This window comes from Polypterus senegalus, chromosome 2, assembly GCF_016835505.1.
Source record: "Polypterus senegalus isolate Bchr_013 chromosome 2, ASM1683550v1, whole genome shotgun sequence".
Taxonomy (NCBI): Eukaryota; Metazoa; Chordata; class Cladistia; order Polypteriformes; family Polypteridae; genus Polypterus; species Polypterus senegalus.
In genome coordinates this window covers 161,848,536-161,871,332 of record NC_053155.1, presented here as the reverse complement: position 1 = coordinate 161,871,332, position 22,797 = coordinate 161,848,536, and the positions used below count along the sequence as shown (strand labels likewise).

The 22,797-nt window shown below is 36.6% G+C and overlaps 1 protein-coding gene across 1 annotated transcript in view; it reads right to left on the bottom strand.

Moving 5' to 3' along the window:
• Positions 1–5,639: 5,639 nt before the first annotated feature.
• The window catches only part of sod1 (superoxide dismutase 1, soluble), a 29,096-nt gene continuing 11,938 nt past the window's right edge, over positions 5,640–22,797 (bottom strand). Inside the window, exons 2-5 of the mRNA XM_039744909.1 lie at positions 13,608–13,701; positions 10,236–10,305; positions 10,011–10,128; positions 5,640–5,898 (exon numbers count right to left, since the gene is read on the bottom strand). Of these exons, the coding sequence (XP_039600843.1) occupies positions 5,788–5,898; positions 10,011–10,128; positions 10,236–10,305; positions 13,608–13,701 (393 nt within the window). The 3' untranslated portion in view covers positions 5,640–5,787. The remainder of the gene's footprint in view (positions 5,899–10,010; positions 10,129–10,235; positions 10,306–13,607; positions 13,702–22,797) is intronic.

Sequence of the window (22,797 nt, the reverse complement as noted above, 5' to 3'; positions counted from 1 at the left end):
ATTTAAGTATTGTTCCTGCCTTCCACAAGATGCTTGCTGTGGCTCACGCGACCATTGATTCAATAATTTATTGCAGCAGTACTGTCACTGTCAAATGTACCAACCCCCAATTCCTATCTTTCTGTTTTCTTTCCCCACGTAACCAACTGCCACAATATATACTGTATACTCTGTAATAAAAGTCACACCGGCTGTAAACTTAGAAAGCTGATTCTCCAAAACTTTTAAGGAGCATTGAAAAAATCTTTCTAATATGTGTTTAAATTATTCCATTCATCTATCCATCCAGGGTGGCACCAGGAGTAATTCCTGAACGGTGTGCCAGCTCATCGCTACCGCTGCGCCACTGTGCCCCCACATGTTTAATTGTTAACAATATACATTATTTAAATGAGGTTAACAACTTATCTGTATAATGTAACATGTATACTTCATGCATTTCATCATAAAAATTATATCAAGTATACATCCTAGTATTCTAACAGCACACAGCTCAAAGATGATATCTCTTGGAAATCTAAATTGACTTAGAAGCCACTTATAATCTGTAAATATGTGAATTTTTTTACTGTCATTCTATGGTATAATGAGATTCAATATGCAAATGCTACATAAACATACTTTCTTACAAAATAATAAGATAGCAATAATAATAATACAATAAAAAATGAAAAATATGCATATATGAAATAATAATTACAATATAAATGTGCAGTAAATATAGTGCAGATAGTGCAAATGGTTCATGAAGTGGCTCAGGTTGTGCAATATTACAGCTGTACTACAAGTTTATAGTGAGGTAACTGTAATTCTAAGTACAAACAGTTCTACTGGAAGCATTTGATGGACCGAGTGCATTTATAACTCTCGGGATGAAACTGTTTCTGAAATTCGAGGTTCATGCAGGAAAGGCTCTGAAATGTTTGCCGGATGGGAGAAGTTCAAATAACACTCAGATACAGTGGGTTGAAACACTCTGAGTGGTGAACTGAGAGTAACAACGCTAAAACAGCTGTGGTATGTGGAATAGCTTGGCCATTCAGTGCACCATTCTATTGTAACAGGTTGATTACAATCAGGGGGGTTTAATTTATAAACGATATGTGGTTAATTTCAATGTATTTGATAAAACCACGTCAAGGATGTGAATCTAAAAAAGAAAGGTAAATGACACAGAAATAGTAGCACTGCTTTGATGTCTTTAAATCAAAGTGCTGCCAGTTTGCAAAACCGAGCAGAAACGTGTGCACGCAATGGGTTGTGCTGTTGTGGAAATGTGCATGGCTTTATGGCAAGTTTAGTTTTTATACATCGTGGAAATGGGTGTATGTAACATTTTTCTGCCTTTATATTGTACATGAGGCCCCTGGATTTTGATTCTATTATGAATTAATCAATTCCCAAACTTAAGTCCCATAAAAATACTCAAAATGCACGCTAGAGGGGGAAATACCATCTTTACAAATAAGAAGTTTTATATTAACAAAAAATTCTGTTAAACAAAAATAAGCTCCGAGACGCACAAAGGTATAGAAGGCAATCCAAAGCAATTCTAATCCAAAGACGAAATCCCAGAGGCAAAATCAAAAAAACAAAAGGTTAAAAAAAAAAAAAAAGGTTCACTAAACGACAGAAATTCAGAAAGTAAAAAATGCAATGAACAAAGGGGAACTCACTACACCACGAGCACATTCACTCAGTGGCACTGTTTTGATGGTGAATGGCAGGTGACCCCACATCTTGTGGGACAACCCACAAAACAAGACCAACACCTGGCTATCTGCTTTATGAGCCAAACCTGGCAATTGTGAAGACAGTTCAATTTTAAATGATCTGGATGGCTTGAAATCAAAGATCCATATTTATAGGTGCTAATTAAATTTCATCATTCATTAAAAAAAAAAAGACTGGATCAAAGAAAAATCTGAATGGCCTCCAAGTCCAGACTTGTGGGACACAAATGGCAGCTGTATTTCTCTTACTGTCTGCCAGCTTGACTACATGGAATGTATAAGAGAGGTGCCAAGCCCATTAGTGACAAAGTCTGTGATGGATGACTGGACACCTTCATGTTAAAAGGACCAGGGGAGAGAACTTGTACGGGGCTGTCTTGGAAATTGGAAGCTCAGACCTGTTGGGGTCCGTGGTCTCCGTCAAGGGAAACATGGACAACTTTCGAGCCCTTTATTGTGGCAGAAGTGCTGCATCTGGAGGTGCTGCTGGAAGGAAATCACGGGACACCTGGAGCCCTTCAGGTGCTCTATAAATGAAGCCGACTCACTCCATTCAGAGAGCCAGAGTCGGGAGGTGGATGGCAAGGCTTGCTGGAGGAGTGAAAGTGGAAAAAGACAGACATAGCAAGAGAAAGGAGGAGCGGAAAAGACATTGCTGGGAGTTTGTTTTATTATTAGTGCTGGTGTACAGTGCACTGTTAATGGGAAAAGAGTGAAAAGCATTTCCCACTGAAATAAAGCCTTGCTGGAATTGTGCCTGTATCTGTTATGTCAGATGTTTGGGAGCCCCCTGGCGTCTGCAAGTCTTACATGGATGAAAGATCTTGCAGCAGAGTATTAGGAGTTGAAATATCTTGGAAGATGTATATTAAACAAGAAGCTAATCCAAATCCATGGTTAGCCTCGTCTCATTTACACTGTGCTCTGAAGAAGTAAGAATACCCCATGGAAACTGTTGACTTTTTCCAACACATTTGAACAGGCAAACAGAGTGCCTACAGATAAAGGTGATATACTACAGTAGGATAAAAACACAAGGAAAAAGGGCCTTTTCAAACATTTAGTCAACAAAAATGACAATACATATAATGATCCACCCTTGACCTCAGAAGCTATTATCACTTTACTTCTTGTATGCATTGGGCATAAGTGCCCACCACTTTCTCATACCAACTCATTGAAATGTTTTCCTACTCCACCATGCCAAATTACTTCAGTTGTAAGAGGAGTTTTCTTGCATGCACTGCACGTTTCAAATCCTCACGTCAACATTTCAATCAGATTCAAATCAGGGCTTTGGCAGGGCCACTCCATAACTCCCAGTTTCTTTTTTTTTTTTTTGTAATCATTCCTTAGTGGATTTGCTAGTGTGCGTCAAATGATTACCATGTTGAAAGGTTGACATACTATTCAAGCTTATCTTCCAGACAGACAGAATTCATAGTTGACCTAATGGATGCAAGCCATCCAAGCCCCTTAGCAGCAGAGCAATCCCAGACCGTAACATTTCCACTACCAAGCTGCTCAGCTGGTATGAGGCTCTTTTCCTGAAATTCTGCCTTTGGTTTTCACTAAACATGTCTGCTGGTCCAGAGCATGTCGCTCCAGGTATTCATTCACATATACATATAGGCAAAGGCTTTTTCCTAACACACCTCACAAGCAGTACCTTTCTGATTGAAGATGGATGCACTTTGAAAACTATTTTTCCAGGAGTCAACTGCAGATCCCATGATGAAATTTTAGAGATTCTTTGAAACTTCTTTTAGTATTTACAGTGAGCTCTTGAGCCAGCCAGTCCTGGACAAATTACCAGTCATTTGACATCTAACACCACTTGGAGATTATTTTTCCTTACCGTTGAATAACAGATTTCAAATAAATATACCAATCTTTTTAAATCTTTTGTCACACTCATAGGCATCCATGACCACTTTTTGAAAACCTTAGAGAGCTCTTTTGGACCTTAGCATGGTGACACCACACCCATCAATAGGAAATACAACACTAGGCCCTGCACATCTGTGCTTTAAATGAGTCAGCGTCACCTGCATACTCCTCCCCAAGGAGGTTCTAATCACTGGTACGTAATCTGGAATGCTTGATTCCAATTCTATGGATTTGAAATGATAAATGTAGGGGTGGGCTTACTTCTTGCACATGTGCTTTAACATAATGAAGAATGAATAAAGCATGTCAACGTTATGTGCCATTTGCCCAAGTATATCAACTTTACCTGTAGGCACTGTCGGCATGAAGATCTACAGCTTACCTATTCAAATATGTTGAAAATTTCAACAATTTCCAAAGGGTGCATTTACTTTTTCACATAACTGTACAATTCCAAGTTGACTTTGGGGTTTTGGCTAGAGATTTAATATTTGCATTTAAAACATTTACATGTTATTTGCTCCTAAGTAAACAAATGTTTGCTTGATCTATTTTTTTCCAGAAGAGACATGCTAATAATGGCAGATTCTGGTCCCCCACCCCATAACAGGAAGGCAAAACGAACAACAAAGAATTATTTAATTATTTGCAAGGCTTGCTTTGTTAGTTGAACTTGTGTAGCTTAAACTGAAGTCAATATGAATAATAAGCAGACAGGATGTCATTGCATTTAGTGCTCTCACATCCCCTGCGACCTGCCACAATTTTAATTCCTCTGGTCAAGGTTCAATATGCCATCACTGGTTCATACTCTTGGTTATTTTAAACCAATTGCTGCCACAAGAAATACTTTGGACACAGAGGGGAAAAAAAATAAATGTGCCCACTCTTTCAGCACCATAAAGACACGGTGAACTTCATCTCTTACCTCTAATTCATCGTGCTGTATTTTACACACACACACACAAAAAAAAAACACACACACAAACAACTATGTCTGCCCAAGTGACCTCAACAATTATTTCCTTTTTTTTTTTTTAATATAAATAAAAAAAGGAATTTGCCTATTCAGTAGGCAAAGCTTTTCATCTCTTGGGCGCAGTCAACTATTTAAAAGACACAGAAGTGTTTTGTTACACCTTCATTGCACCCATTTTGAAAATGCACTTCACCTGCTAGCCTTCTTCCCTGCAGTGGCAACACCTCCAAATGAATTTGCAATTGAAGTGAGTGTCTGATCACTGCAGCCTTTGCCACTAAAATTCCTGATAACTTGGAGAATTGCAAAGTCCAACACAAAACATACTTACCTTATAAACCTTTAAAACAAGACTTTCTAAAGCAGACATATCTCCTGTTACTATCTATGCCTGTTAGCAAGGAACCATTGTGTTCAAATTCAGGAAGCCAAGTTGTCATTTTTCTTACTCATGACCACCGAATTGAATGCTTTGAGCCATATGAATGAGATTTAAAAGGAAATCCTAAACACAAACATGAAACTGTAGTCATTGGTAGTCAGTTACTTCATAACTCTATATGTAATTACTGGAGGCACAAATCAAACATGTCAGTTATCAAAAAAGACTAGAAACTGGGGCTTAAACTATTAAGCCATTTATATAAGCATTTAAAAAATACAATATTTATATGGATGATGACGTCTGTACCAAGATCCAGAAATATGAAGTTTGAACACTATTTTTTGTTTTAAGTTAGTCACTGCCATAAGTTCACAGTAAAAGGTAGGACAACAATGTGCATGAAAAATCAATGTCAAGTCTAGCGTCTGCTCCTGCAACATGATTGTGTCATTTGAAAACCATACAGCCAAAGACTATGAAAATGGATATCAAAATAACACAGTTGTTCTAATACGATTTTCCTCTCCAACCTATTTTTGAAGCTCTGTAATTAGCTCTTCAGCATGTAACTTTACACCGCATTTTAAATTGTTCAACCAGAAAAGCAGTTAAAAGGTAACAAAGAACAGAGAAAGAAAGGAATGTATTAGAATTCTAAACAAGGATATTTTCATGTTTATTTAGCATACTTTGGTGACGTGTACAGGAAATTACACAGAAATAAAACATTGTTAACTTTCAACAAATACTAATTTTTATGTAAGAATTTTTACTGCACTAGTTAGACTGAAAGAATGTGTTTAACACTGAGCAATTCCAATAACTCCACAGGCCAGACGTCCACCAGCATTCCCAGTTTTTAAGCTTTCCTCATTGCGTCCTTTTCCCAGATCATCCTCTTTCTCATGAATCTACCAAAAAGGGAAAAAAGCAATAAAATATAAATATATTAAATTTACTTATTAATAAAACAGGCATTTCTTTAAATTACACTTTTTTTGGCAGGTATAAATAACCATTAGTCCAGATGGGGGTGAGACAGTTAAATATGTTACAATATTCTGAAATACAGTAACTAGCACACAGGAGAAACAAATAAAAATAAATGAAGAAAATGTGTCAATGATAGCAATATTTTCTATGATTTGAACTAAAGGACTAATTATTTTGATGAATAACTGAAAGCTCATTGCAAGGTAGCATTACAAGGTTTACAAGGTAACAGGCACAAAACAGGATTATTAAACTGGTGATTACTACACTGGAAGCTATGGCATTTTCTAAGCTGAGCACATACAGTCAAAAGCACACTCCGAGGCTAAGGATCTGTGCTGGTATCCCAAAGGTTGCCGGTTCGAAACCCCGTCACTGCCAAAAGAGATCCTACTCTGCTGGGCCCTTCAGCAAGGCCCTTAACCTTCAATTACTCCAGGGGTGCTGTAACAATGGCTGACCCTGCCCTCTGACCCCAAGGGGTATGTGAAAACTAACAAATTCCTTATATAAGAAACTAGCAAAATACCCGCGCTTCGCAGCGGAGAAGTAGTGTGTTGAAGAAGCAATGAAAAATTAAAGGAAAGATTTTGAAAATAACGTAACATGATTGTCAATGTAATTGTTTTGTCACTGTTATGGGTGTTGCTGTCATATATTCATATATTCATATATATATATATATATATATATATATATATATATATATATATATATATATATATATATATATATATATATATATATATATATATATATATATATAGGCAAAGTACTGCCTTAAAAGTTTTATTAAGAAGAAAATCAATTGTAAATTAATTAAATAAATTTTTTAAGCTGAGGGAAAATATACCAATTATTTGTTAAGGATCTCTTTGTATACCACATTGTGAGTTCGGCCCTCCGGTTGTAATACGACCAAGCTGTGCGCGGAGCTTACTCTTATGCAACATACAGTTGGCCATGTGAACAGTAATCTTGTCTCAAATCTCACAGCTTGGATTGCTGCTGTCATAATCGGTTTGAGTTTCATGGTTTGTTTCAATTACGACAGTGTTTGTAGGACTTGTGTTGAAGTGACATTTGGCATCTGTCAAGCGTTGTAAGTATACAACCAGCTTCATCGATAACTTCACATCCAGCTTTTGAGAGTTTAAACATTCATAATCATCAAAGTGTCCACTACTGAAATCGTCACCTGTGAATCTAAGATATTTAAGAGGCATGGGCGGTTGTCCAAATGTGTAAAATATTTGTCCATTTCGGTACACTTGAAAGCGACAACCGAACAATTCAGCGGCAACCATCAACTCACATGCAGAACCATATGTGAAGGGCTTAAGCATTTCACTCTTCTAGTGCTCCTGTGTAGTCTAATTATCTCCTGTACCATCATCAGTCCACACCTTGAACCTGTCCCAGTCATTCAATACACAAGATACAATGTTTCTCCAGATATCAAGAGTGAGCCGGATATGGCTGTGCAATATGTAACACAGAGAATGGAAAAGATAGGTGCCATCTCCGGGCATGGAAACCACTCAGTAAGTGGCAGTGCTTTGATCGATGGTAATCACCTCGATAGACATGTTAATGCGGGTACGGTTGGAATGATAAAGGAAATGGGTACCTGAACAATGTAAAGTAAGTCTAAAATACCTACACAATAACTATAATCGTAATAAATTAACAATAAAACAGCGGAGAAGCCGTGGATTAAATAAATGTAGTTATCAGCAGGGAGATGTGAATTCCGCGGCGAAGCAAGGAAGGGAATGAACAGACTGGAGCGACGGACGGCCTTATATAGGCAGGCAGCCAACAACGTGGGAGGCGTTGGGATGGGGGACCCAACGCCGCCTCACACAGTGACCATGCTGCAGGCTATGGACATATATATGTAGGCAAGTAGGATTCAGTTAGCGTTGGGAACCCGCGTACCAAATTTCTTGAAGATGGGCCCATAAGTAACAAAGACTGTTGAAAAGTCATATAAAGTTGAACGGTTTTGTGTATCTCACAAAATATCAAATATATAAATATATTATATATATAATATATTATGTACACCTTTAATCGTAAGATCATCCCACATCTACGAAGGTGCATTCTATCAAAAGAAAATATGAAGCCGATTTTAAATTAAAAGTTGTTGAAGTGGCAAAAGGAATCTGTAACTGTGCTGCTGCAACAAAATTCGATGTGTGAGGCAAGAAAAAAAAAAAAAAAAGGAAGAAGAAGAGACACGTTCCAGAACCCCCCACGAAAGGTGAAAATCATACGTTTATATGGTTATTTTTATATATTTTAAGCCCTTATATACTTTCCCACACAGTTATACAGCATAAACCCTTTGTATTCTCTTAGATATTAGGTAAGATTCGTTGAAATTATGTATGTAAACACACTGTTTATATACAGTAAAACCTAAATATTTAAAAAATATCAAGCATCTCCAATATCACATATGTTATAGCCTTTACGATAGGCCACCAACAATAAATAAGTACAATGCAAGAAAAATTGTATACAGTGACACTAAACGTACATACATGTACTGTACATAGAAAATTGATTATGATTATTCACCAACAATGGCATGACAGCTTGTTTGAGAACGATGAGCTCAATTTTACTGAACAACAAAGGAGAGCGTTACAGCTCTTCTAAAGGAGCCTCTTCAGGTGACTGTGTAGCACCGCCATTGTTGTTCTTCCGGCAGTCTTCAATCCAAATCCCTAAAGCAGATTCCATCCGGACTACCGCCTTATTACGTCCACTTACAACTCATTTTGCGCCCTGGTTAAAGGACACTGCAGCCGTAGATCTTGTATTCTTTTCCTCCTTTTTAAATAAAAAGAATTGTGGACTCATTGATGCCATAATAGCGTCCTACAGCGGTGTAGCTGTTCCCTTCAATATATCTAAAACTTTCACCTTTTTGGCAATCGTTAGCATCTTCCGTTGGCACTTGGGCACAGCCCCTGAAGCAGTAGCAGGAGCAGATCATTTTGGAGCCATAACTAAGGGCTTGACTATGCACAAAGATAAACACAAGAGTACAAAAGTTAACTCGTTACACAGCAAAATACGTTGACACCTTCGAAGCAGCAAAATATCTGCGTTATATATTAAGATATGCTTACATATAAAATCCGCGATAGAGTGAAGCCGCGAAAGTCGAAGCGTGATATAGCGAGGGATTACTGTATAAGTCGGGGTCTGATTTTACGATAGATTTTTCGGGTTTCAAGACCAAACTTGTACACGAGTATATACGGTAATCTAACATACACTTCCCATTGTATACATTTACAGTTGTACAAACAGATCATGTATTAAGCTGTAGGAGGATACACACTTGCTTAGGTAATTACACTAACTTGGACAGGTTTCATCATACTCAACAACAACATTTATTTATATAGCACATTTTCATACAAACAGTAGCTCAAAGTGCTTTACATAATAAAGAATAGAAAAATAAAAGACACAATAAGAAAATAAATCAACATTAATTAACATCGAATAAGAGTAAGGTCCAATGGCCAGGGGGGGGACAGAAAACAAAAAAAAAAAAAAAAAAAAAAACTCCAGACGCTTGGAAAAAAAAAAAAAAAATCTGTAGGGATTCCAGAACATGACACCGCCCAGTCCCCTCTGGGCAAAAGGTACTCAAGGTACCAATAAGTCAGTCAGTCATTATCCAACCTGCTATATCCTAACACAGGGTCACGGGGGGTCTGCTGGAGCCAATCCCAGCCAGCACAAGGCACGTATCAAATTAGACTTTGAGAAAACTGAAGAAGAATTACAGTACATTAGAAGTATACATAACAGTACATATCAACATAAAATATTACAATGAACAATATTAAAGATGGGCTCAAGCCAACATGCTATGATGTAGTGCAAGGTTACCCACAGCAATGTAAAAACAATTCATACAATCTCCCAATTTTAAAGCTTGACACAGAAATAAGAAAACTGGAGCATAAGTAAAATGTCATGAGTTGCATCAAACACTTACCACCATAGTTCGACCAATGATTGAATATGGTCCAGAAAGTGTTATAATGTTGTCATTCAATTCAAATTCTGCTATGCCAGTTTCATTAGCGGTCACATTTCCCAGGTCACCTACATGTCTGGAGACAGTATAGAAAGTAAAAAACTATACTATAAAGCCACAAGAAAAAATTAAAATGAAATAAAATAACTACTAAATAAAATTACTAGCCAACTGCTTGCATACCTATTGTCATCTTCTCGGGCACCATGAGTTTTGTTAAATGGATTGTAATGGGGCCCAGCACTCACGCAACCTAAAAGAGTGGTTAAAAATGATATATATTCTTACATAAAAAATTAATAAGCCATTAGCTGTAAAATAAAATTACATAAAACATAAGTATTTCACTCTAATTGGTGCATAAGACACTATAATTACTACATCTTAGTTCTAGGTTATACCTTTCCCATATACACATTCCTCAAACCCCATTTAAAAATGATTCTTTAAAACCATCAACAATAACAGGCAACATCATTTTACTCCCTATGAAAGCAAATCAGAAAATATGGTTCTAAATCTTTGTTTTATTCAATGTAAAAAACAGGGTTTTAACCAAATCGAATATTTGTTGATGAAGTGGTGTAACAACTAAAATAGAAATTTTTGGGGGTTGGGTGGAAATCAAACTAACAAATTATAAAACACATTTGTAGTTTTGAGTTCTGTCAGTCTCTGGTAGCTAGTAAAGTAAGCTTTCAAAAAAGTTAAATACATGTGGATACAGAGTACTATCAATAAATCACAGTGACTGCTTTTTCAACTTTTCTTCCAAATTACTTTTTTATAAAGCCCATTTCATGCAACAGCTGTAGTTATTTGCAATGTAATATACAATACCGACAGTCTCATAATTTATGATTGAATATATTGTATGATCAAACCTTGTAGTACTGACATTTTTATGCATTGTGGTCCTCTAATTAATAGAGCAGATTACTACATTAAAAATGTTAAAACCATTAATTGGCAATCAAATCAAAAATGTCTATTTAGGAAAGCAAGAAGTACTAATTCACACGTGTGTGATCATTACAGACACTGAATAAAAATCATTAAACCTAATAAATAGCCAAAACACATAAAAAAGGTTACTAAAGCCTGGAAAAATACTTTTAAAAAAAACACAACACTGCCTGGATGGCAATTGTGCATCCCTGGTATACACTGTAGTTGTGCTTAATTAGTAGTTGTGTAATTCACTGCTTTAATATACAAGCCAGCAATGCCATGATATCTGGCAAAGTGAAAAGACCAGTTCATCTATTCTGATGTGCAGTTTTTTTTCTTAAAAATTAACTGCCAAAAATGAGTTACACAGGTACTTCGGTATACATCTGCTTTGGAATAAGTCCAACTTGGTATACGTTCTGTTTGGACATAAAATTTTGCTTGGTATACGACCTTTGTTTGGAATACGCTCGTGTGCTACCCTGGTTTACCTCTCTCAAGACAAAGCCATGACTGCCCACGAGCGTCAGTACCTAGCATTCAATGAACAACCCGCGTGCTACCTGTTGTATGTGATTGTTCAATGATGCTTTTGTCCATTGCTTTATGTTTGGGGGTTGATTGCTATGGTCTGCGTCTTTTGAGACGTATGACTGCCGGAGGGAGGGTTGTGGTTTAGAAGGCACGCTGTATGGAGATTTGATTAAACAGGGTTCAAAATAAACAGCATTCGAAACGTTATTCTGAGTGTGTCGCTACTTCAATCTATCGAACACTACACTACCCTTCTTTACCTTGCTCGAGACAAAACCATGACTGCCCACAGTTCAGTGAACAACCCGTGCTATAACTCTCTGAATTTTCACGTGATTGTGTGTTTTTTCGCGTAAACTTGAATTGATTGTTGAAAAGTATGAAGGTGGCATGTGTATCCGGGACATAGCTGCTGTATACCATATGCCGAGAACAATGGTATCTACGATTGTGAAAAACAAAGACGTTATTAAAAAGTAAATGGAGGTTAAATTTTCATTTGTATTTTAGTATTAGGCAGTGTTTAAATTCTTTTACACAACCCCATCAATGTATATAACATGCCAATAACAATAGGATATTTTTTTTTTTAACTGGGAACGGATTAATCATTTTCCCTTTATTTCTTATGGGAAAAATTTGTTTGGTATACATCCAAGGATCTGGAACGGATTAAGGATGTATACCAAGGTACCACTGTATATTGGAAATATTAAAATTACCTGCAAACTTGCAAATATTTCAAAACAGTGGTTTTATACTTTAAGATTGGCTGTAATCAAGTGTACATTGAGTAGTTTTAATCCAGCAAATTATAGTTTAGCATAAAATATTAATATCTACCTCATGTTTATGGAAAAACTGATAAGCTGCATGCAAAAAACTTTGTTTTTCTAAATGTTAATTAATGCAGGGTACTAGCCTAAAATATGAATATTAAAAATTGTACACAATTCCAAAAATATATTGCTCACCAATTAAACTGCATGGTTTTTATACTCCTCTTTACAAACACATTTTATCTGGAATTACGGAGTCATTATCACCACAAAATAAGCATAATATGCCTTTAAAAAGATTTTTTTCAATGTCTAACAAGAAACGGTACACTTGTATTAATTTTTCCTTGATGTGGCCATACTATGTTTGTCTGAGGCTCTAGCATTGTATCATAAACTGCTCAAAAAAATTAAAGGAACACTTTGAAAACACATCAGATCTCAATGGGCAAAAGAAATCCTCCTGGATATCTATACTGATAGGGACTGGGTAATGTGTTAGGAACGAAAGGATGCCACATCGTTAAGTAACTGCTTGTCTCCTAGAATCTCCTCCATGCCCTTGAGACTGTGCAGGGAGACACAGCAAACCTTCTGGCAATGACACGTATTGATGTGCCATCCTGGAGAAGTTGGACTACCTGTGCAACCTCTGTAGGGCCCAGGTATCGCCTCAAGCTACCAGTAGTGACACTGACTGTAGCCAAATGCAAAACTAGTGACGAAACAGTCAGAAAAGATGAGGAGGGAAAAATGCCAGTGGCCTCCACCTGTTAAACCATTCCTGTTTTGGGGGTCATCTCATTGTTGCCCCTCTAGTGCATCTGTTGTTAATTTCATTAACATCATAGCAGATGAAACTGATTAACAACCCCCTCTGCTACTTAACTGACCAGATTAATATCCCATAAGTTTTATTGACTTTATGCTATACTCTGATTAAAAAGTGTTCCTTTAATTCTTTTGAGCAGTATATTATGTAGTTGGAATATACCAACAGTTGTGTTTTGAGGTGTATGCATTCCTAGAATACTCAAAATGTAAAACACCTTCACATAGGTACTTAAAAGTAAGGAATTCCTTATTTATGCCAGGCAATCTTCAATGTTGTGCTTTAAAGAATGTGGCATTGAGCTCCTATTGATAGCGATTCTTGGCATTTAAAATTGTATTCAATAATTTAATAGGGCCTATTAATTAAGTTTAGAGACTTTCAGTGGTGACTCCAGTAGGTCTACAAGCTTGATATTGAATGCGGGTCTCAGAAACAGTGTAGAAAAAGAAAACATACCATTTGTGTTGTCTCCAAATTCATGAACATGAAATCCATGATCACCGGGACATAACCCTGTAATTTTTCCTGTAACTTTGACTGGTCCATTTTCCTGTACATATATGTATTACAAGAAGAAAGAAAAAGGTAAGCGTATATCCCAGTCATAACTGGTACATCACTATCAAAACTAGTGCTAATAAATCCAATTCCACATACAGCATCATGCTCTAAAACATCAATCTACAGTTAATGCAAGACTATTATTTATCCAGTAGTATTTGTTAATTTAGCTCATAGCAACAACAAAAAATGTATGAAAACCTACAAACTTAGTTGGAACACTTACAAGGAAACATTACAGCATTTTAATTCACAATTAAGTATGACCTATTTAAGACTAACACATATGGCAAATCGTGTCATACATCAGTAACAAAACAGGTTTTGAGAAATTGGCTCAGTTGCAATGCTTACCTTCTTCGTAACAGTTTATGGTGAGATTTTGTACAGATAGCTTAGGGAGGAGTATAATTTTTACTTTAAATGGATTTTTGCAATCTGCTTTATTAATGATTTTTATAGGTCATCACTTATGGTGATAAACTTTTGTAACCGGTCCTGCTACACTTGTTCAAAAACCGTGTCTAGACTGTTACTCAATTACAAAGAGCCATTCCTTTGTAAGTCACTTAAGATAAATGTGTCTACTAAGCAAATAAAATGTACATGATTTTTATATATAACCATTACTTAAGCATTTTGCGATTGTCTTGCTTTTAACATAACTGTCATTAAACACTGGACTACATCTTTCATCCCCACATTTCCATACTCCAAAAAGAAATGAAATTTTACTCCATGAACATTCCCCAGAGTACGTAAATGTTAAATTGATAAAAACAAAGTGTAAACAAAGCAAGGCAAGACTTATTTCACAAGAAAGCAGAGAGGATTGGAATATTACTATTTATGTTAGAAAGTGGAGTAATAAACTGAGACAAAGGAATCTGGGAAGTCGTCATGAGCAATGAATTCAGACCTTATGTCCTTTAATTAAAATAGATATTAAAATTAAAGTAATTAAAACAGATTTGGACCACATGCTTGGTTCAAGTGCCTCGGCTTTTCAACTGGAAAAAGATAAATACTAATTTAAAAATTACTGCTTAGTAAACAATAGTCTTGTTAGCTTAAAGGCAAAGTCTTACTTTTAAACCTATTACGCATGTCAATCTTGTATCTTCTTGATAAGCAACTTATGAACATCCTATCTCTATATCTACACACATATAGACACGTACTTTTGTTTATTATTTGTTGCAGTTTGTTATACATTACAAAATGGCAACCTATATTTAATTATACCACAAGAATTATGAATGTCTAGCTGATACACTGGAAAAAAGGAGGGGAAAAAAAAACCCACACACACCTGCATATGTATGTATGTGCAAAATATAGCAAATGTACTTAACAGCAAAAAAAAACACACTGTAGTGCATTTACTGATTAAAAATAATTAAAACCCATAGGTGCAGGTATATTTACAGTGCATCCAGAAAGTATTCACAGCGCATCACTTTTTCCACATTTTGTTATGTTGCAGCCTTATTCCAAAATGGATTAAATTCATTTTTTCCCTCAGAATTCTACACACAACAATGTGAAAAAAGTTTGAGGTTTTTGCAAATTTATTAAAATAAAAAAAACTGAGAAATCACATATACATAAAGTATTCACAGCCTTTGCTCAATACTTTGTCGATGCACCTTTGACAGCAATTACAGCCTCAAGTCTTTTTGAGTATGATGTCACAAGCTTGGCACACCTATCCTTGCCCAGTTTCGCCCATTCCTCTTTGCAGCACCTCTCAAGCTCCATCAGGTTGGATGGGAAGCGTCGGTGCACAGCCATTTTAAGATCTCTCCAGAGATTGTTCAATCGGATAGACCAAATGGTAAAAAAAAACCCAAAATAAAATATAGTATTATACAGAATTAAAGAACCATTCTTCTTAGTTCCTTTGGTTACCCATTTGAAAAAAAAAAAAAAATTTATATAAAACCAAAGAAAATTTGGTGCCTCAGCAGACAGCAACAATTCAAGCCCTACAATAGAGCCCACTAAAGAAAGCTTTCACGTTTGTCTCATGGCTGATTTTTGTAATCCTCTTTCTACAAACCTCAATGTTAGTTTATCCCAGTGGCTTCTGTCCTATAATCAAGATTCATTACTTTTTACATCTTTTCTTGTATGCTATGGGACTTTGTTTTATTCATCTTCAGACTTCTTTACCTGGATGCCAATGTTGTCCTGTACAAGTGAGCGGCGCTTCCCTTGGAGACAGATTCCCCAGACGCGGATGCGGAAAGGATGCCAGCTTTGCTGTTAAACACTACCAGCTCAATTTTTCCGCCCCCATCACCGGTCTTGGATTTTTGATACCCGAGAGTCATCTTTGACCCATCCTCTCCTGGGACCTCATGTATAAAACGGTGCATATGCAGAAAAATATTGCGTACTCCCATTTCCACACTCAAATCACGACGTATAAAACTTAAACTTGGTGTAAAGCCACGCACATTTTTACGTTAGCTCAAACCGTGGCGTACGCAAGTTCTCTGCTCAATTTTGCAAACTGGCGGCACCCAGCAGCATAGCAGTGCCTTTGTTCCAGTGTGGTTTCCCTTTCTTTTTTTAGATCCACATCCCTGACGTGGCTTTATCAAATACACTGAAATTAACCGCATATTGTTTATTAGTTTAAGGCATCTGATTCTAATTAACCTGTAACAATATAATGGTCCACAGAACAGCCAAACTATTCCAAATACCATAGATGCTTTAGCGCCGTTACTCTCACTGCACCTTCTTTCAGCTGCTCCCATTAGGGGCTGCCACAACGGATCATCTTTTTCCACATTACTCTCACAGCACCACTCTGAGTATTTATATCACTGTATACGAGTGTGAAAGCACAGCTCTACAGCAGCTGATTGGAAAGAGAATTATCGGTATACAGCTGATTGGAAAGAGAATTATCGGTATACAGCATCAAGGCCAAGCTGCCTATTTGAACTGCTCTTGTACGGCAAACGCTTCAGAGCCTTTTCTGTACGGACCTTGCAGTTCAGAAACTGTTTCATCCCAAGAACTATAAACGCAATCAATCAGTCCATCAAGTGCTCCTTGCAGAACTTTTTGTACTTATAAGTACAATTCCCTCACTGTAAACTTGCGATAGTTATATTGCACAACATGAGCCACTTTATAGAGCGTGTATTTACATATGATGATGAATTTTTAAGATTAAATGCAGCAAAATATGTTTATTATACAGATAAAACTTCATAACTTCATTTAAATAATCTATATTGATAATAAAACATGCGAGGTCATGGTGTCACAGCGCTAGCAAGGAGCTGGTGCCCCGTTCATGGATTGTTCTTGCCTTGCGCTGTATTCTTGCTGGGGCTGGTGGGACACTGGAAGGATAGATTGAGAGAATAATTAAACATGTACTACGAAGATATTTCAATGTTCCTTAAAAGTTTTGAAGAATCGGAGTTCTAAGCTTACAGATGGCTTTACATCTGTTACAGAGCCGATTGTGTGGTGATGGGGTATTTGGAGAAAGAAAAGGAAGGACAAGAATTGGAGGTTAGTACGTTTAAAAAAAAAAGACAGTACTGCTGCAATAAGTTCTCATTGAAGGACACGCACAGCACAGCAAGCATCTTGTGAAGCATGAAAAATCTCTGGACAAGGCGCAAGCTCGTCAATATCACTGCGCCACCGTGTTCCCTTGTTTAATACATACTTATCATTACTTGATATGATATGAATGCTGAAATCAGGTATACATCTCAGTATTTAAATATTATTCAGGGAACTGTAGTATCACGAATATAATGGATTCTGTGTCCTGTCGGAGGAAGTGAAAGCCTGTTTAAGAAGCACAGTGATTCACACACACAGCACACATACAAAACAAAGCATTTAATGTTACTTTAGTTATGATGGGATTTGTGAAACTAGTAAACGATTTTAAGATGAAGTTTATGATGTTTTACTTTAATAACAAAACAAACTACGCAATTAAAGTTTAAATTTAGAGATTAAAGTTGACATTGAAACCCACCGTGTGCCCATTTTTTTTTTCTTTTCTCTGTACCCTAATAAGCTTTCATATGACACTCGGATGGTGGGCTACGACTCACCTTTTTAAGGTGACTTTGATATCTGACAACTTTTTTTACTTTGGTCACTGTGCAACTTTGTGAACTTGAGCTTACGAGTTTTTTCCGACACTGTCACTCAATCCAACTCTCTTTTGTTATTTATACCACTGTTTAAACCAACAAATAGTAAGTTTTTCCTTGCCTCCACCAGGGGTGTGGAAGTCAAATGTATTTCTACTGGTCCACGGACAAGTAAACTTAGAAAGTCCACTTGTCCGCCAGTTAAATTCATTTGCCCATAAACAAATAACAAAAGTGAAAAATATTTTTTCTGATCTCTTTTACTGATACCAAAACTTCCTTCCATTTTAAAACTGAAAAAAGTTCTTTCAGAGAGTAGTATTTTGCCACCTTGCTCTAGAACATTATATAAAAGATTCCCTTATTTTAACTGGCTAATAAACAATGCCTTCATTATAGGTACACTATAGCTAGTTACACTAGCTACACTAGTTCTTTTTTCATATATTGCAGTTACATAACAGAACACTGTCCTGATTCATTTTCTACCATGTTCTTCAGCTTTTGTCTTGCAACATCTTCTCCCCCAAGAATCTTTACTATCTCAGACAGCATGGGCTGAATGCTGTTCATTTCTGCTTGAGCTGGACTGATGGTCCTGCAGAAGTGGATGCTGATGACGTTTCAGGTTTTTCATGAGTGATGTGCCTGTTGCCAGGTGACAGCCAGAATTCCACAGCTGGTCGTGGGTCAAACTCTTCTAAAGAAACAGTATTGAACAGCCTAGCATAACGCTCAACCTAAAAGCGTTCAGCTTTAGAAAACGCTTGTTCAATTGAACCAACTTTTTTCTTACTTTTAGACTCATGTCTCTATCTGACGTACTAAACTCACAGTTCCTATCCTTTTTCTTTCTGCACATAACCAATCACTACACAATAAACGTACTTGTGAAATTAAAACTAGTTATAAGCTTAGACCTCTGAATGGATGGCATAATTAAACATGTATAAGGAAAAATTTTTTTAAAGTTCTGAAAACTCTGAGGTCTAGGTTTATAACTATTTTTAATTTCACATTTTTATCGTGTGGTGATTGGTTATATGGAGAAAGACAAAGGATAGGAACTGGGGGTTTAGTACGTAAGATAGACACAGCAAACATACAATAAAGAAAAACATCTATTGAATTCTGCGTTTGTGTCACTGACCTCCATCCAGATCACGAACCCAACATTTACACAATATTCAAGTTAAACCAGTGCGATACACATTCAAATATCCAGTTTTTTTGGAGCCTCGTCCCACCTGCCATAAACTTCTCTACAATGAACATAGACCTGAGGACCCCTTAATGCAAGGGAGCCAGCCACGCCACCGTGCCTCCCGCCACCCATTTCTAATACACGCTTTAATGCATTTCATCGTGAAAAAGATATCAAGTATTTATCTTAGTATTCTGAATGTTCATTGAGCAGGAATATCATGAAGTCAATGTGCGGCAATTGCTGCCAGCTCTTCCTCAGTGCAAGAGGAAGTCAATTTAAGAAGCGCGCAGAGATTAACAACTGGGTCGGGGAACACTTAATATAAAGCATTTAATGTGCTACATTAATTTATGAGGGAGTTTGAGAAAATCTAGTAAATGAAACACTCATTTTAAGATGAAATTTAGTTTGCGACATTCTACTGATAAAATAAACTACGACGATAAAGTGGAAATGTCGACTTTAACCTCATCATTTACATTTTTTTTTGTCTTCACTGTGTCCGTATTTTTTTCACCATGGCATTAATACGCTCCCATAGGTTTTTCAGGGCCTGTTGTGCTAGTTTTAATCAAGCAATGATCCGCAATGCTACTTGTTTCAGTTTCAGCAACACGCATACAGCGAAAACATGCTTACCGCAGTGCATTATGGGTTACGCAGGTAATTCCTAATGACATATTCGAAATTCCGCATCTGTCAAGCGTTGTAAGCATACAACCGGTTTTATCGACAACTTCACATCCAGCTTTTGAGTTTAAACATTCATAAACATCAAAGTGTTCACTACTGAAATCGTCACCTGTAAATCTAAGATGTTTAAGAGGCACTGGCGGTTTCGAAAGGTGTAAAATATTTGGCCATTTCGGTACACTTGAAAGCGGCAACCGAACAATTCAGCGGCAGCCATCAACTCACATGCAGAACCATAGGTGAAGGGCTTAAGCCGTCATCAGTCCACACCTTGAAACTGTCCCAGTCATTCAATACATAAGACACAATGTTCCTCCAGATATCAGGAGTGAGCCTGCAATATGTAACAAAGAGAATGGAAAAGGCAGGTGCCATCTCCAGGCATGGAAACCACTCAGTAAGTGACAGTTCTTTGATCGATGGTGATCACCTCAATAAACATGTTAATGGGGGTATGGTTGGAATGATAAAGGAAATGGGTACCTGAACAATGTAAAGTAAGTCTAAAATACCTACATAATAACTATAATCGTAATAAACAAACAATAAAACAGCGGAGAAGCCATGGATTAAATAAGAAGGCTGTAGTTATCAGCAGGGAGACGTGAATCCCGTGGTGAAGCAAGGAAGGGAATGTAGAGACTGGAGCGACAGACGGCCTTATATAGGCAGGCAGCCAACAAACGTGGGAGGCGTGGGATGGGGGACCCAACGCCACCTCACACGGTGACCGAGCTGCAGGCTATGGACGTATATATGTACCTAAGTAGAATTCAGTTATCGTTGGGAACCCGCGTACCAAATTTCTTGAAGATGGGCCAATAAGTAACAAAGACCGTTGAAAAGTTCAATATGGCGGTTGACAGTGGCGTAATACTACCGAAATAAGTACAGTACGCACAATGGTTTCGGTTAGCGCAGGGAAGCCGCCTACCAAATTTCATGAAGATGGGGCCATGAATAAGAAAGTTCAACATGGCGGACGTTGTTGACCGTTACGCGTAGAATTTTGAAATGAAACCTGCTTAACTTTTGTAAGTAAGCTGTAAGGAATAAGCCTTCCAAATTTCAGCCTTCTACCTATACGGGAAGTTGGAGAATTAGTGATGAGTCAGTGAGGGCTTTGCCTTTTATTAGTATCGACTAGCAAAATACCCACGCTTCGCAGCGGAGAAGTAGTGTGTTAAAGAAGCAATGAAAAAGAAACATTTTGAAAATAATGTAACATGATTGTCAATGTAATTGTTTTGTCACTGTTGTGAGTGATGAGTGTTGTTGTCATATATACACACATATATACATATATATATATATATACACACATACATATATATATATATATATATATATACATATACATATATATATACACATATATATACATACACATATATATATATATATATATATATATATATATATATATATACATATATATATATATATATATATATATATATATATATATATACACACACACACACACACACACACATATATATATATATATATATATATATATATACACACACACACACACACATATACATATATATACATACATACATATACATACATATACATATACATATATATATATACATACATATACATATATATATATATATATATATATATACACACATATATCTACATATATACATACACACACACACACATATATAAACATATATATACATACATATCTACATATATACACACACAGCTATTTCGTATCAGTGCAATACGCTGCTTGTTAAAACGGATAACTCCCGCTCTTACGTGCAAGTATGCGTGGATATTATGAACTATCGATTTGTTCAAGTTCTATTTAAATTTTAAATAGAAGGAATTTTATTTAGTCGACAGAAAAATCTTTGGTAGGAATGGTAAAACAGACAGGAATATTATTCCGGAATAAATCAACTCAAACCTTAAATAACTTATAATATTTTGCTCTCCATAAAAATATATCCTGTCTAAATTATACAAGTTAGAAATAAAGTAAACATTAAAAGAACAAACATTCAAATTTCTTTACTCTTATGTAATTTTATATAAAAATAAACTTAGATTTTAAATATCCCAAAGATTTTGCTCTCCATAAAAATATATCCTGTCCAAATTATACAAATTCAAATATGAACATGCTGCATAACAAAACCTGGAAATATAAATAAAATGTGTTCCTTTCAGCAATAACAAATCAAATCATTCAGTTGTCTTTGCTCATATGTCATTTTAGAGCTGGACGCCTGGCATCTTTTTTTGGCAACAAGTTTGTTTATGTTTGCTGTGAGGTTCTGTGTTGTGGAGATTCTCAGGATGGATTGCAGGTGCTCATCAGTGAGGCGACTCCTGTGTGCTGTTTTGTTAGTCTTTATCACTGAGAAGAGCTTCTCACACAGATATGTGCTACCAAACATGCACAAGATTCGAGCCGCATGTAGACGGACTTTTTTTGTTCTTCAAAGTCACCAAAGCGCCGTGCAAACTCAGTGCGCAATAACTCTAGCTTCACAATAACTTGCAGCATCATAAGCTAGACTTGATTAAAGCGGTAAGTGTTCGGCAAGGCAGCTGAAGCGCTGCATTATGGGATCTGTAGTTTATTGTGTTACCAGCGCTTCATATACCCGGCCATTAATAACAATAATACAGTATATAAAATGATCTCGGGCCGGATATAATTACACGCTGGGCGGATGTGGCCCGCGCCCTTGAGTTTGACACATATGGACTAAATAGAACTTGAAAAGATATATTTTTCAAATGTGATCGCAATTCAGATAGAGTTGACGCAAGACTACAGCCTGCATGCCTCAATGAGTCATCCTCCCTCGCTCTTACTTTTTACCGTTCATCTAATGAATACACTGAGTATGGCTTTACCAAAACAATCATTGATGGCGAATAAAGTATCCATTATTCGAGTATGTAGAGCGGGATATATATATATATACCCGCGTATCGCAGCGGAGAAGTAGTGTGTTAAAAAAGGTAGAAAAAGAAAAGGGAACATTTTAAAAATAACGTAACATGA